The 14,986-nt window shown below is 36.3% G+C and overlaps 1 protein-coding gene across 1 annotated transcript in view; it reads right to left on the bottom strand.

The window, feature by feature from the left end:
* The window catches only part of mast3b (microtubule associated serine/threonine kinase 3b), a 59,276-nt gene continuing 44,290 nt past the window's right edge, over positions 1-14,986 (bottom strand). The window contains exons 15-28 of the mRNA XM_016443797.1: positions 12,292-12,430; positions 12,077-12,209; positions 11,804-11,969; positions 11,574-11,675; positions 10,481-10,603; positions 10,187-10,299; positions 9,895-10,067; positions 8,878-8,999; positions 7,241-7,441; positions 5,276-5,502; positions 5,078-5,200; positions 3,197-3,333; positions 2,648-2,829; positions 1-1,605 (exon numbers count right to left, since the gene is read on the bottom strand). Coding sequence (XP_016299283.1) covers positions 641-1,605; positions 2,648-2,829; positions 3,197-3,333; positions 5,078-5,200; positions 5,276-5,502; positions 7,241-7,441; positions 8,878-8,999; positions 9,895-10,067; positions 10,187-10,299; positions 10,481-10,603; positions 11,574-11,675; positions 11,804-11,969; positions 12,077-12,209; positions 12,292-12,430 — 2,906 coding nt within the window. The 3' untranslated portion in view covers positions 1-640. The remainder of the gene's footprint in view (positions 1,606-2,647; positions 2,830-3,196; positions 3,334-5,077; positions 5,201-5,275; positions 5,503-7,240; positions 7,442-8,877; positions 9,000-9,894; positions 10,068-10,186; positions 10,300-10,480; positions 10,604-11,573; positions 11,676-11,803; positions 11,970-12,076; positions 12,210-12,291; positions 12,431-14,986) is intronic.

The following is a 14,986-nucleotide window of genomic DNA, read 5'->3' as shown; positions in this document are numbered from 1 at the left end:
AGTTTAAAATATTTAAAATCTAAATTCATCTTAAAAAACAAACAAAAAAAGGACAAATATAATGGTTAAAAACTGTCCTATTTGGTTTGATGCATGAAATCCACAAATACATCGTACTGTTTTTGTTTTTGGACACCTTGACCAAAATGTCAAGTTACTTGAAGCCCAAATGTTCAGCACAACAGAGCCCTTTTTCCCTTCGCATGTATCATTTCAAATGCTCTGGAAACGCTTTGAAATGATAAAATAATACATAACAAGGGCCAAATGACAATTCCATTCAATAGCTTTTAAAATCACAAAGTTGGTGCAAAAATGAAAAGCTCTTGGAGGATGAAATGAATTCGAAGCATTTGCACATTTTCATAGAAAAATCAAGTCATTCAATTTCCCTCCTCAACAGGTTCACAGAAGGTGAGAAAAACGTACTAGCAACAGTTACGTTTTCTTTTTGGACAACAGTATGTCTCCAGTGTACATTAAAAAAATAAATAAAAAAAAAGCATAAATATTCCCTGCATAAGACTAGCTTACTTCCATTTCCACACTAATGAAATACTCCACTCGGTAATCTGTGTGGCAACAAACATCTCAGCGGGTGCGTTGAGAAGCCTGCGGATGTGTAACAGTCTTCAGTCATTTATCTCTCTTTCAGTTTGCGTTTTTCTGGACTCTGATGCGCTTCCGGCTTCGCTGTCTCAGCGGCTTCTTGCACAGCTGCTGAGGAGCGCGGGTCATCTTTGTTGGCACGATCGCCCCGATTCAAATTTTCCTCGGCCTCTTCCTCGTCTTCATCTGAGCAAAGCCTCCAGTCATCCGCTTCCTCGCTCTCTGATCCTTGCACGGCGATCTGTGGAACCAGCGGATTCCTCCTCGCCACGCACTCCTCCTCCGACTCGCCTATCATCTGCTTGGGCCGTGTGCCAGTGGATGCGGGCGTCTGAGGAGCCCTGTCATCCGGCTCGTCAAAGCTCACCTCCTGCACGGCTTCTTGTTTCTTGAAGGAATCTCGACGTTCGCAGAGATTCAGCTTGCGCATTACGACGATCTGCTCCATGCGCTCGCCGGGCCAGTCCCTCAATCTCTGGGCGCATAGATACCCACCCAGCCTGCTGTGATCCGCCGTGTATGTCGCACCGCAGGCCCCCTCGGCCTCTCCCGGGACGTCTACCTCGCAGTGCGGGACCTCCAGCGTGTGTCTGCGGGCTGCGTGGGGCTTTTTGTCAGCGAATAAAGCCCCCGAGAGTTTCTCCGCAGACTGGACTCTCTTTAGCAGAGGGGAACGCGGAGGTTCTGCACTCCGGGGTCGGACCACGTGCCGAATGATGGTGGGGGGCGACAGGGTCTTGCCGTGGAAGGAGTGGAGGGTTTTGGAGATGCTGGGTAAGGGAGAGGGGGAGCGCTGAGGGGACAGGGCCTGCGGTGAGGAGGTGCAGGCCAGAGGCGAGGGTGGGATACTGCTGGTGGACTTGCGTCTCCCCACTTTAGTGTAGCGCTGGTTGCTGAGTTTAGACCCGAGGCCGTGCAGAGAGCTGGGCCGCATTTGGACCGCCGGTGAACTGGGAGAGCTGGAGCACGGAGAGGCATTCTGGGGCAGGCTGGCATCTGCACGGATGGCAATGTTTTATGACAATTTGTAACAAAATAAAAATATAAACAAAACCTTTTTGGAGTTTTGTAATAAGAGTAAGTGAACTAGAAATGATGTGCATAATATTAAATATTTCTTCAATATAAAGAGAAATATTCTGAAAAAAAATTTAGATATTTCAAAATATTTTTTTAAAACGTTCACAATCCTAAATGTTTATTTGTAGGTTTGAAAATAAACAAAACAATCTGCTTATTACAATAAACAATATTCAACAAACTTTTTTGCTGTTTTCTAATTGAATAAGTGAACTAGAAATAGTGCAGAATCTTAAATATTTCTTTTACAATATAAAGAGAAATGTTAAAACGTTTTAAATTACATATATTCTGCATATGAATATATGCAATATATTCAACAAACTTTTTTGTCATTTTACAATCAAATAAGTGAACTAAAACTAGTGCGGAGTCTTAAATATTTCCTTATTTTACAATATAAAGAAAAACAGTTCGATTTTTTTTTGCATTTTCTAAATACGTGATTTAGAAATGGTGCCGAACCTTACATATTTCTTTATTTTACAATACAAATATGAAAATATAATTTAAAACAGAAATAAGTATTTAAATGTCTAAATGTTTATCTCCATGTTTTTAAAACATCTACATAATATAAAAACATTTACCAAACTTTTTGCCATTTTCTAATTTAATAAGTAAACCACAAATAGTGCCAAATCTAAAAATAGCTCTTCATTTTATAATATAAATAAAAAAATAGAATTATATTTAATATAATAGAATTATAAAAATTATATTAAAAAAATATATATTTTTTCATTTCTTAATTGAATAAGTGACCTAGAAATAGGTCTTATTTTGACTTTCTCGATTTTATTTAATATTTATCTTTATATTTGTAATATAAAGAAACAAATATTTTTTACTTCCTTTCTACAAAAAATAAATAAATAAAAATTAATAAAAAGCAAACTTTGCCAAACTTTGTTGAAATAGTCTTTCATCTTCCATATCTGTTAAAATCACGCCATACCAGCGGTGTGGTCGGGAACGGGGCTCCGGCAGGGTGTTGTGGGTCCAGAGGAAAGGCTGTGTGTGGGAGAGCCTGGCAGACTCTCGCTGGAGGACACAGAGTGATGCAGGCTGGAGGAGAAACTGCGGCTGCTGTGCATGACGGTGCTCTGTTTGGACAGCTTCTTCAGTACACTGCGCCTCCTGGGTGAACGTCAGACATTATTCAGGTTAACGAAAACATCAATGATGGATCTCGATCTCTTGCAAGTGACATCAAACTGAATGCCATTAACATATATCAAATATAGCAGCCAGTAACCATATCTGCTAGGCTGTTAAAGAATAATAAATACTTTTTGCTGAGTAAATACTGTTTAAAATAAATGTTAATTCAATTTCAGCATCTAATTTGCGTTCACTGAATTGTATTATGTATGCAGAGGCCTTATTTATGGAATTGTTTATCCTGCACTCTGCATATTGGGATTGGCCATTGAAAAAAAGAATAAATAAAATTAATATGTAAAATAATATGAGAGCTTAAAAAAAAAACAAGAGTTCTCCTGACCGGTCCTGACTGTCCTTCCATTTGCTCCTCTTACTGCGGCGAGCCATCTTTCCTTTACAGCTGCGCTTGCGTGCCGGCCCAATCTTTATAGACGTGTCCTCCAGTGCGATAGTCTGCAGGGCCACCTGGTTACCGCTCTGTATATTAAGAGAACCATAATGAACGTAGATATAATCTTTGACCTCTCTAATATTTTATAGCAAACCATTTTATCTTTTAATCTTCCCGTTATTAGCTAGAATTAAATTAATAAATAAATAAAAATTAAAACTTAATTTTTATTAGCAAGAATGCAATTTGAATTACACAGAACAAAAGGTACCTGCAATTTTTTGACTAGTATTAATTTTACTAGCTCAAATTGAATTGCAGATATTGTGAAAAAAATTCCAGATAGTAAAAATTGTCAAAATTACATTTTAAATAACTGCAGTTAAACTATTACTAGTCAAAACAGATAACTTGCAGAAAACTAATATATTCAATTTTGACTAGTCAAAACCCATATTTTAGATATCTGTACTGCAACTTTGACTAGTTATTCTTCATACAGCAGATATTTACTATGTAAAAGACTAGCAGGGTGTCTACCGATATGAACAAGTTAAATTTAAGACTTTTTAAGACCTTTTTAATACCACCTTATGTGAAATTTAAGACCAAGCCTGTGATGGAAATACACATTATATTACATACGTATATGCAATATTTAACACGTTTAAATGTTAAAAGAAAACAAAATATCATCGCTGTCAAAAATTCTATTTGTTATTACGATATACAGTGAACTTTTCATATCAGCAGACAATATCCCATACAAAATATTCCCACAAAACAAAAGTGTCGCATCACCGAGAGTTTTGGCGTTCTGTGAGTTTCTTTATGTGTGCCGTACGCTCATTTGATTTGATTTCTCCATGAAAGTCTCTCACAGAGTCAGGCAGCACGAGCCTCAACAGCGCGACATTGATAATAGAAATAACGTTACACTATCAATTATCAATCGCTGTTTAAGCTGAATGTAATAAAATCATAATAAAAGCGCGTTTTGATGCGTGATTATATTTTATCACTTAAGTTTTAATCAGGCTATTAGTCGTGTCAGGCAAGTGCAATTCTCAAGCCATTTTTTAGTAAACTTGCATTAACCCATTTAAAGTAGTTCGGAGGCTGGTCAGTGAGCTGGTGTTCGACTGTATTCTGTAACCACAATTCTCTCTGATGACGCGGTAACTACAGCGGAGAAAAAGTGCTCTTGATGGACACTAACTGGGTCCGTTAGACTGGAGAAATTTTTGTGGTAATGTGACCAAAAATATTTAAGACCTACTGAATCTGAATTTAAGACATTTTAAGACTTTTTAAGGCCTTATTTTAGGAAAACTTTATTTAAGACATTTTAAGTCATTTTAAGGACCTGCGGCCACGCTGACTAGTAAATACTCTAGTTTATATTTACTAATTTATTTTTAAATTTATATATATTTTTTTAATTTTATATTACTAATTCATTACTATTAAATATGTTGACATCTGTAATTACATCAAAGATATCTGCAATTCAATTTGGACTAGTAAAACGCTTAGTAAAAATGTATGACTATTTATGATATATAATTTTTGTCCAACTTAGCTCAAACTAAATTATTACAAGTAGAATTTTTTATCAGTTTAAAATGTAAAAAATAAATTTTTGTATTTAATACATTTATTTGTTAACGACTGTGTGGCAACAACAACCCTTAGCCATGCTAAAAATCACTGGAAAGTTCAAAACGGTTGTGTTTTCTGTGAAATCCTTCAAATGACAATTTATCTTTGGTCTAGTTCAGAATATTACAGAACAGTTCAGTGAATTCCAGCATGCTTCTGTTCGAATACCTTCAAAAGCAGCTCCATCATCTCTGTGTGCACTAGACCCTGCACTGACTCTCCATTCACATGAGTGATCAGATCACCCGCTCGCAATCCAGCCTCATGGGCAGGGCTGCTCTCCTCCACACCCTGACAGAAAGAGCAAGAGCAGTCAGAACAACCAGACCGATAAGCACCTGAAAAGCTCAGTGATTCTCCGCTCACCGAGACCATGTGGTGTATGGTGTAGATGTCGCTGGTCCCCATGTACACACGAATGGTCTGCAGGGTGAAGCCGTATTTCTTCCCAGAGCTGTGGATGATGATGGGGGGGCGGAGCCTGCTGATGCTGAGTGACAGGTCTCGATTGGGGGAGGAGTCTCGGGATGATGGGTTAGAGGAAAACGATCGAGGGGAAATAGAGCGCGCTTGCAGGCTGCCACTCCCATCATCTGGTGAGGAAGAAAGGAAAAAATTTAAAAAATGATATAGATTTTAAGATTTAGTTTTGGAATTTTGCCTTTATTACGACAGGACAGTGTAGAGATTACAAAAAGCGAAGTGGGAGAGAGAGGGGTGGGATCGGGAAAGGTCCTCGAGCCAGGATTCGAACTCGGGACGCCCATAACGCAACGGCATATGTCGTTATATGATTCCATCGATTATAAAAACCGGCAAAATACCGGAAATGGCACATTCCACAGACAAGAATCCATGAATAGCTTTCGATCAGATTTGAAGGTAAATCATTTATAAGCCTATGCCAATACAGGAGAATATATCATTTTCTTTTTAACAAAGCTAACTGTTAATTGAAACTTCAAAATAAAAGTTTAAACCCTTGCTCTGATTTTGCATGTTTTGATGTCCACATATTCAAGAAATGTCAAAATATTACCAAATATTAAAAAAATATATTTTAAATAAATGGCAAATATGAAAAATTACGGACATTTGAATTTAATGTTTAGTCAATATTAAAGGTCACATTTTACACCTTTCTGGAGTTTTATTTTAGGTTGGCACTCCGTTCTTGTTTAATTACACACATGTTCCATTGAACTGTTGTATAAACGCAATATCACTCTTGTACTCGAGCGATACCGGCTCTATATCAGCGGCTGTGATTGTCTGCGGCCTCGTGCCTCTGGCCTAATCACAGCCATGCTGATATAGAGCCGGTATCGCTCTCGTACTCGAGTGATATTGCTAATTTAAAACACTCATCAGATTACAGATTTTTCAGATTTTGCTCTTGTACATTTTCTTTTCTAAAAATTCTACTGTGTGTCATACTATTTAGCTTTGACTATATTCACAATTCAGAATTGCCATATAAATATAATGTAAATAAATGTGCGATCCATGCTTCTAAACTTAGGGACAAAAGCACCTTGTAAGAGACAAATAATTAAGCTAGTAACTGCTGATCTTCATCATATCCGATGACATTTACTAATTACTGATTCTGGAAGTTTGTAAAAAATTATTTTAAACCTGGAAAGACCCGAGATTTTAAGTTAATATTTAAATAATCAATAACACATTTGCAAGTAAATTAATAAAATATTTTGATTTTGAGTGTTCAATCATTGGATTTTGATAATTTACTCGTTTGTTCATTTAAATTGTACACATTTATAATTTAATTAATAATTAGCTTTTCATCAACCCCCTGCAGTTTTTTCATTAGCCCCAGTTTGGGAAACCCTGGTGTAGTGTGATGTTTAATGCACTTCATATTTTTGTAAAAAAAACAAAACAAAAAAAACAAATATTTTGAAAATATTTACATGTATATATTTATATTAATATAATTATTATATAATATAATATTTATATTAATAATTCATATATAAACATAACATTTTTCTGAAATATATACATGCATGTGTATTTATATATACATAATAAATATACAGAGCACACACACATTATGTAAACAAAAACTTATTTTGGATGCGATTAAATCGCAATTAATCCTTTGACAGCACTAGAAAAAAAGTAGTCAAATTAGATAGCTAAAAATGAGTGAATCTAATAGATTACATTACTAAGTACAATTTTCATTATGCGATTTGTAATCAGTAACACTACAATTTGTAAGTAATCTACCCTACCCTGATCACTCTCTAGATATGAGGAGGAGCAATATTTTGTAACACTGCAGTGGTGACTGTGGGGTCTGACCTGGTGTGATGATGAGCGAGAGCGTAGACACTGATGCAGACTTGGGAACTTTGCGTCCTGGTGAGAGCCGCTGCCTGTCAGGTGTCTCCAGCTGGTTTCCAAAGCACTGAGGACTCCCTTGTTCCCTTGGTGACGAGTGTTTCGTTCCTGTGCTGTTGCTACGTAGTCTGATTCGTCGCAGGTTGGATACGGCAACTTCAGCTGCACAAAAAAGGTTTGCATCAAAGCACTCCTCCACCCTTGTGAATGTAGCATAACGTGATTGTATTTAGGTGGACATTCATTTGAACATTGCTATACAATTCTGTATAAATATGCAAATATAGTGAGAGATTTTCTTTGAAGTGAGATTTTATAGAAAGACAAATAGGATGTAAGGGAACAACATGATTGAAACATGAGAGATCAGACTCAAACCCTTCAACTCAAAACTTTGTGTACGGTAGAAAATACATACGGTAGAAAACACTGCAATGTGGCAATAAAGCATAAAAAAAACACTTGAATTCAAATTCAAAAAGTAACATTAAAAAATTATATATTATAGGTCTACAAGATGATGGTTAAACATTTAATCAATTATTTTGCTTAAAAACATAAAATCACGAATATTAATCATGATTGTTGTCCATTCTTATTTTTTTCCATTTCAACAGAATTATTGCACTTTCACATAAGCACAAAACAAGAGAAGGTCAACTCACATGGTTTGCTCGCAGATTTAGTCGCAGCAAACAACGCAAATGACCTCATGAAAGAAAACAGACTGGCAAATGTTTGCCGGTATTTTCAGCTCATTAATGCTTTTTCAATAATATAGAGAGAGCGTGTGCGCATGGTTGCCAGGTTGGGAAGATTATGTATAATCACTGGGCAAAAAAGTATCCATTTATGAAAAATGGGGGATTTTATGGGAGATTTCAACTATTGAAATATTTAACCATAAAAGCTTGTAAAATTACACAAATGGCAAATTAAAACGAAAATTTTCAGGATAAATAACAATTATGCTTAATAAATTGAGAGAAGCAGAAATCATGATTAAAATTATGATTCACAGTTCAGCCCTAAAATATAATTCTAAAAATTAAAATAATAAAAAACAACTGTTTAATTGTGTTAATTCCACTGTTACAGACATTTTTCCTGAATGCGGAGGTCACGTATGACTCTTAACCGGAAGGATGCTTTGCATTTCCAGTCTCCAGTGTTTCAAGTCAAATTAGCATATATTTCGAGTTGATAATCTAATGTTAAACCTATTAAAGGGTTTTAAAAAAGCACATGGCTCCATAGCGCCATCACTTTACATTGTCACAATGACCGTTGTTTGTCAGTGCCTCGCTCCTCAAAGTTTAATGAGTGTGTAGATGACACGAAGCTGCCGACGTTAGCTACATTAAAAACAGATGGGCACTATTTCAATTCGTAATTGTGGTGCTCATTGTTTACTCAGGAAAAGGTCTATACTGACAAATGCCTGATTTATTTTTTTTTGACAAAACATAGTTTCATGGATGCTGTCAAGTTGCCCACTGGCAGGTGAGGCAAAACATTCATTTTGAAAATTTGTGATGGCCAAAAAATTTGATGACCGAAATCTCATAAAATGTGGCACATTCTCAGTGTCAGCTTACCCTCGTCGTCTGTGGAGAGGGCGAATCGAGGCATGGCCTCCAGGCTGTGTGTGCTGCTCACCACTAGGGGGCGCACAGCTCGCTCAGGCTGAGAAGAGCTGGAAGAAGTGCGAGGGCGCAGACTGGAAGATATCAAACACGCATTCAGAGTGCTGGAAAATAACATCTGTGACTGAGCCAAAAACCATCAAAACAATATACTAACATACTAATGCAATACTAGACTGGGTATAATGTTTATATGTTTTTTTTTTTTTTAATAAAAGTGCAACCATATGAAACATTTTCATTAAAAGTGAACCAAAAAAGAAATACATTTTATATTTCTATATCTAACTATTTATCCATCTATGCATTATATATACATATCATTTAGTTTAACTTGTACTAAAATGAATAAAAATAAAAATTAATAAATAAACAAATATTAATATACCGACATAAAACCAAAAGTAAAAATGCAATTTGACCTAAGGTATCTTATTTTGACTACTCAATTACATTTTTATCAGTAAGAATTATTGCATTTTTAACTAGTCCAAATTAAGTCGCAGAATTACCAATAATAAAAATTACATTTTTAGACAAAATTATATTTTAGATACCTGCTGTTAACTTATTACTAGTCAAAAGCGCCTTACAGATAACTTAAATATTACATTTTGCCTAGTCAAAATACCAGATATCTGTAATGCAATTTTTTGTAGTAATTATTCATACAGAAAGTATCTACAATGTAAGTTTGACTAGTGCATATTCTAACATTTATTTTTATAATAAAAATCACAAAACCCAATACTTTAGAAATAAATTAAAATTAATTAAAAATATTAATAAAAACTAAAATAGTACCAATAGTGATATTAAATAACCACTGATTGTAACATTTTACTAAAAAAGTAGTTTTCTAATTTTCTGTATTGTATATAACATGTTCTATTCGACTGTAATGACACGTCAGCGGTGACAGAATTTTGGTTTTTGAGTGAACGGATTTCTTTATTCCTCTATTCACACCTTGCCCTCTGAGCCGAGAGCCTCTTGTCTCCAGTGGAGGCCTGCCGCTGGATCTCTCCATGTGAGTGAGTGTCCCTCCCGTCCGCCCGGTCCTCTATCTCTTCACTGTGACTGCGGTCAGAGGAGAAACTCAGGTTGGATGGGGTGGCCAGGTGCTCTGTGCTGCTGTACACCTACAAAATTGTGGATAAGAAATGTCAGAGAGAGAAAAAATTGCCAAAAATTAAACTAAATAAAAAAAAATTAACTAAAAAATTATTATAAAAGTGTGCAGACAGCAGAAGGACCCAACCTTGCTGAAACGATTTGACCAAGAGGAAAACCGTCGTATTTCTAGGGAAGACTCTTCATCATTAGTTTCATCATCTTCATCAGAGGCCAAATGATGGTAGCGTTCAGATCGAGCTACACGGGGAAAAAACAAACAAAAAGGATTTAGGGAGTAATAGGTAAGTACAATGAAGACATAATAACTGCATCTCAGTGCGTAAGCCGCAAGAATGAGCTGACATTTATAGAGCGCTTCGCTCCAGGCATTTATGAAGCTCACAGAATCTCCTCCCTGTGCTGAATTAGTGAGACTCACTGTCAAAATAACTAGTGTCGTCGTCGGCCTCCAGCTGAGGGATGAACTCAGCTTTTTGACGCAGGAGTCCGTTCCAGTCCAGACCACTGAAGAACATATGCTGCTTTACTTCTGGAGCCCCACCTACAAACACATGTGAATTCATCAAATCTGACCACAGCTCTACATAAAACTCTTGTCTGAATGACTTTTGCAGTACATCTAATTCTAAACATTTATTTTGAACTTAAATGAGTCATATCATGCATTTTCTAGGGCTGTCAAAATGGCTGAAAAACTAAATTAGAATTAAATCAATTATATTCTAATTTAAAATGCATAATTTCAGTTAGGGTGAAGAAAAGCTTTTGGCTTCTCTTCTGAGGCCACAAGAGGGCACATCGAGCAAAATATTACTAATGCACATTTATTCAGTAAGATAACATGACTGACTATCTGTGAAAAAAAGTGTATAATGTTTATAAACCATATATAATTAAGTTGCTTAAACAACTATAAACAAAACAGCATCATGTATGTATGCATAGTTTAATACAAAGAGCCGAAAGCCAATCACACAGAGTACATTTTTCATTTAAAAACACGAGTTGCAGTGGGATGGGGAAAAAACCCGCCATAAAGTCTCGATATATGTTTTTTTTTTAAATTAAACCTACATTAATTTTACATGGCTTTCTAAACATGCGGCGGCTCTCTTGTGCGAGATGCGAGTGCAACGCTGATAGATGTCCCTCTGGAAAATGCGCGAAATATGTGTTCTATATATATATATATTATAAAAATGTCAAAAATATATATAAAAATATCAAAAATCGAATTATATAATTTACAAAATTCAAAAAATATTTAAATTCAAAAATGTATTATATGTAATTTATAAAAAATCTAAATTAAAAACAGCTAGATAAATTTGTTGAATCAGTTGTTGAAGTTCAGAATGACATGTTTTATCAGCTTTGTTTCAATATATGCTCTTTTTAAAACACTCTTATGAACCCTTGGAAAAAAAAACGAGCTAACAATACCTAGGTAACAATTATGCTAAAGAGGATTTTTAACAATTCCTATCGGCTACATATGAATGTCAAAGCACCTCTTCCAAGCCTCTCCTGTGGGTTTTGGTTCAGTAATCGTGTGATCAAGTCCTGGGCGTCTACAGGAAGGGCTTCATCTCCATCTGGCCAGATAATCTCATCTGCATAAGGAACACAGTGTATCAAATCCTTTTACGGCAGTTTCATTTTAAACCAGTTGGTGAAGCTTCCTGATCCTTTAATGGCATCTGTGTCCTGCCAGCTGACAGGGCAGTTCATCTGAACTCACCACTCACAACCTGTCCAAAAAGCTCTTCCGGTGTGTCTCCGAAAAACGGCACACATCCCAAAAGAAACTCGTACAGGATGACGCCCATGGCCCACCAGTCGACAGGCTTCCCGTAGCCCTGCCGCAAGATCACTTCTGGAGCAATGTACTCCGGGGTGCCACAAACCTATGAATACAACAAATAAAACAATGCGAAACAAAGACTGATTCTATATTAATATCAATAAAGTGTCTTGAAAATTGCCATAGATTGAGTATTATGTTCTTGCCCACCTGCTTATCGATAAACTCCCTAGTGTCTTTCTCAATGTGGCCCTCGTACAGACTGGTTGTCATGTTCATGAGGCCGATTTTGGAGAGCCCGAAGTCAGTGAGTTTAATATGTCCCATTGAAGTAATCAAGAGGCTGCGAAGGGTTAACAGAACTGGTTAACAACAGTTACACTGACATACAGTTGCATAAATGAGGTCTGCAGTTATTTTCTAACTTGTCTGGTTTGAGATCTCTGTGCACAATGCCATAACTGTGGAGGTACTCCAGCGCTAGAACCGTCTCCGCAAAGTACATCCTGGTCATATCCACAGGAAGTGGGCCCATGTTCTTTAGCAGAGTGGCACAGTCACCACCTGGAGATCATATCAGCCCAGACATATTTATACATGGTACATACATATACATTATATATATACACATGTATTATTAATAATTTATGAATTAAATCTAAACAAATTGCAATGGTAACACTTTACTGAAAGCCTCTATGTATGATACATAATAAAGTTATTCATAATGTACATTGTAATGCATTATATCTTTCCATAAATAATGGTAACCAAAGTTAAAATGCATCATAATATTTGAAAGTTTGCTTGTCATGTGTTTTAATGCATTACATTTTCTAAATGAATAGATAAGTATTATAATGTATTAACAAAAAACAGTAATATTGTGACATATTGCAATTTAAAACAATGCTTTTCTATTTTAATATACTTTAAAATATAATTTATTTCTGTGATGCAAAGCTGAATTTTCATCAGCCATTACTCCAGTCTTCAGTGTCACATGATTCTTCAGAAATCAGTCTAATGATTTATTGATTTATCATCAATGTTAGAAACTGTTGTGCTGCTTAATATTTTTTGGAATCTGTGATGCTTTTTTTTCAGGATTCTTTGATGAATAAAAAATAAAAAAAGAACAGCATTTAATCTTTTCTAACAATATAAGCCTTTACTATCACTTTTGATCATTTTATCACATGAATATATGATGAATATAAGTATTGTTTTTTTTTTTTTTTTTTTCAAAAAAGGAAAGTAATACTGTCCACAAACTTTGGAAGGGAGGTATATATTGTTACAAGAGATTTCTATTTCTACCGACCATCCAGAGTAGCAGTCACTGAATAAAACTATTTAAATGCCTTTAAAGTCCCCATGAAATCAAAATTAAAGTTTTTTGGGTGTTAGTATCAATATGTTAGTCTTAAGGTTATCTATAAGGCAGTGTGATCCAAAACAGCGAAAAAATTTGCATTTATAAGATATAAGCATTCAAAGCTTGCAGTTCGACACTTCCGCCAAAACGGCTCAACGATTTTTTTGATGTCACATCGTACTTCATCTTCTCATCAAATCTTCTGACCAATCAAATGCTCTCTAGAATCCGAAGCGCCCACCCCCTGCACTTTAAATAGACGCTGAAGCGGCTGAGATCGGTCACTTGTTCACAGTGTAGTATTTCCTGCACAGTGTAGTATTTCCTGTACGGTGAATGGCTTGAAGTGCACAATGTAGGCAATAGGGAAGGATTCAGACAGTGTAAATATGCTTTCGATTGGTGCAAATGAGGTCTGGTTTCACGTTGTGTCACGCGAACAGTGGCAGCGCACACAGTCTGATCCGGACTTTGGCTCCGGTCCAGAGATGCGATCGCACGGAGCGGATCATATGCGCGAGTCGGCATATATTAAAAACTTTTACAACTACACAGCCTCAGTATGATTATGACCACTATTTTGTTTTACTAAGAGTTTCATACTGAATCTAGGAGGTAATCTATTAGACTGTGGCTGTCAAATGCGGCTTTACCGAGATCAACGGCTCTGGCCCTAGCAGATATAAACAAAACGTTATTAGCTATTTTTAAAAAAGGGGGCGGGGCTGCTCGATATGTCCCGCCCTCTCTTCCGGTTTCAGTTGAAATTACATCACCACATAGAATGCTGCGTGTTTCAAGGCACTTCAGGGGACCTTTAAGTATTTCTCCCCCCATAGTAAATGGTTCTCTTTGTGAGCTTTGACTGTTCATATGACAATATGCATTTAAAAGATACATGTTTACATGTTATGTTTGAATTTTGTTGCCTTATAAGCTGGAATACACTACACAATTCTAAAACCAGAATTTTAAAACGTTAGGCATCATACACTTACTGACTTTGTAATAGTCACAAAGAAAAAACTGGCCATTATACACCAAATGACTGAGGATCACACATTACCAGACTTAAAGTCCTTCCGATCACAACAAAGTCACGCAGAAACATGTTTGATATCCTGCGACCAGATGGAATCAAAGTTTGAAGCTAAAATAAATCAGAGTCATAGAAACACGATTTTCAATGAAATCGGTCAACTAAAATCTGCAGACTGGCTCTGACTTTCATCAGCTTCTCCAGACTTTAAATCGGGGGAAAGTTGAGGCAAAAGTTGTGTAGTATAGTTTAGCCATTACCTTCCACGTACTCCATGACCATGCACAGATGTCTGCGGGTCTCGAAGGAGCAGAACATGCTGACCACAAAGGGATTCTCTGCAAACGTCAGGATGTCTCGCTCCACAAACACCTGCTGGATCTGGTTCCGCAGAATCAGGTTTTGTCGGTTGATCTTTTTCATCGCAAAACGTTGCCGAGTTTCTTTATGCCTTACCAGATACACAGCCCTGCAGGAGAGATGGAGTACATAGCAGTAGGATGCTTGGGTAATGGTCTAGGAGCTTCCTGACCTTGAAGACACGGAGCACTGATTCTTGAGAGATTGAGTAAAACAGCTACACAATTTTAGTTTTCACCAATTTAGTTATTAAAGGGATAGTTCATTCAAAAATGAAAATTCTATCATCATTTACATCAATTCCTCAAGCTGTTCCAGAAGATATTTTGAAGAATGTTGGTAA

This window comes from Sinocyclocheilus anshuiensis, unplaced genomic scaffold (assembly GCF_001515605.1).
Source record: "Sinocyclocheilus anshuiensis isolate Anshui unplaced genomic scaffold, SAMN03320099.WGS_v1.1 scaffold51, whole genome shotgun sequence".
Classification (NCBI taxonomy): Eukaryota; Metazoa; Chordata; class Actinopteri; order Cypriniformes; family Cyprinidae; genus Sinocyclocheilus; species Sinocyclocheilus anshuiensis.
This window is presented reverse-complemented; position numbering and strand designations above follow the sequence as displayed.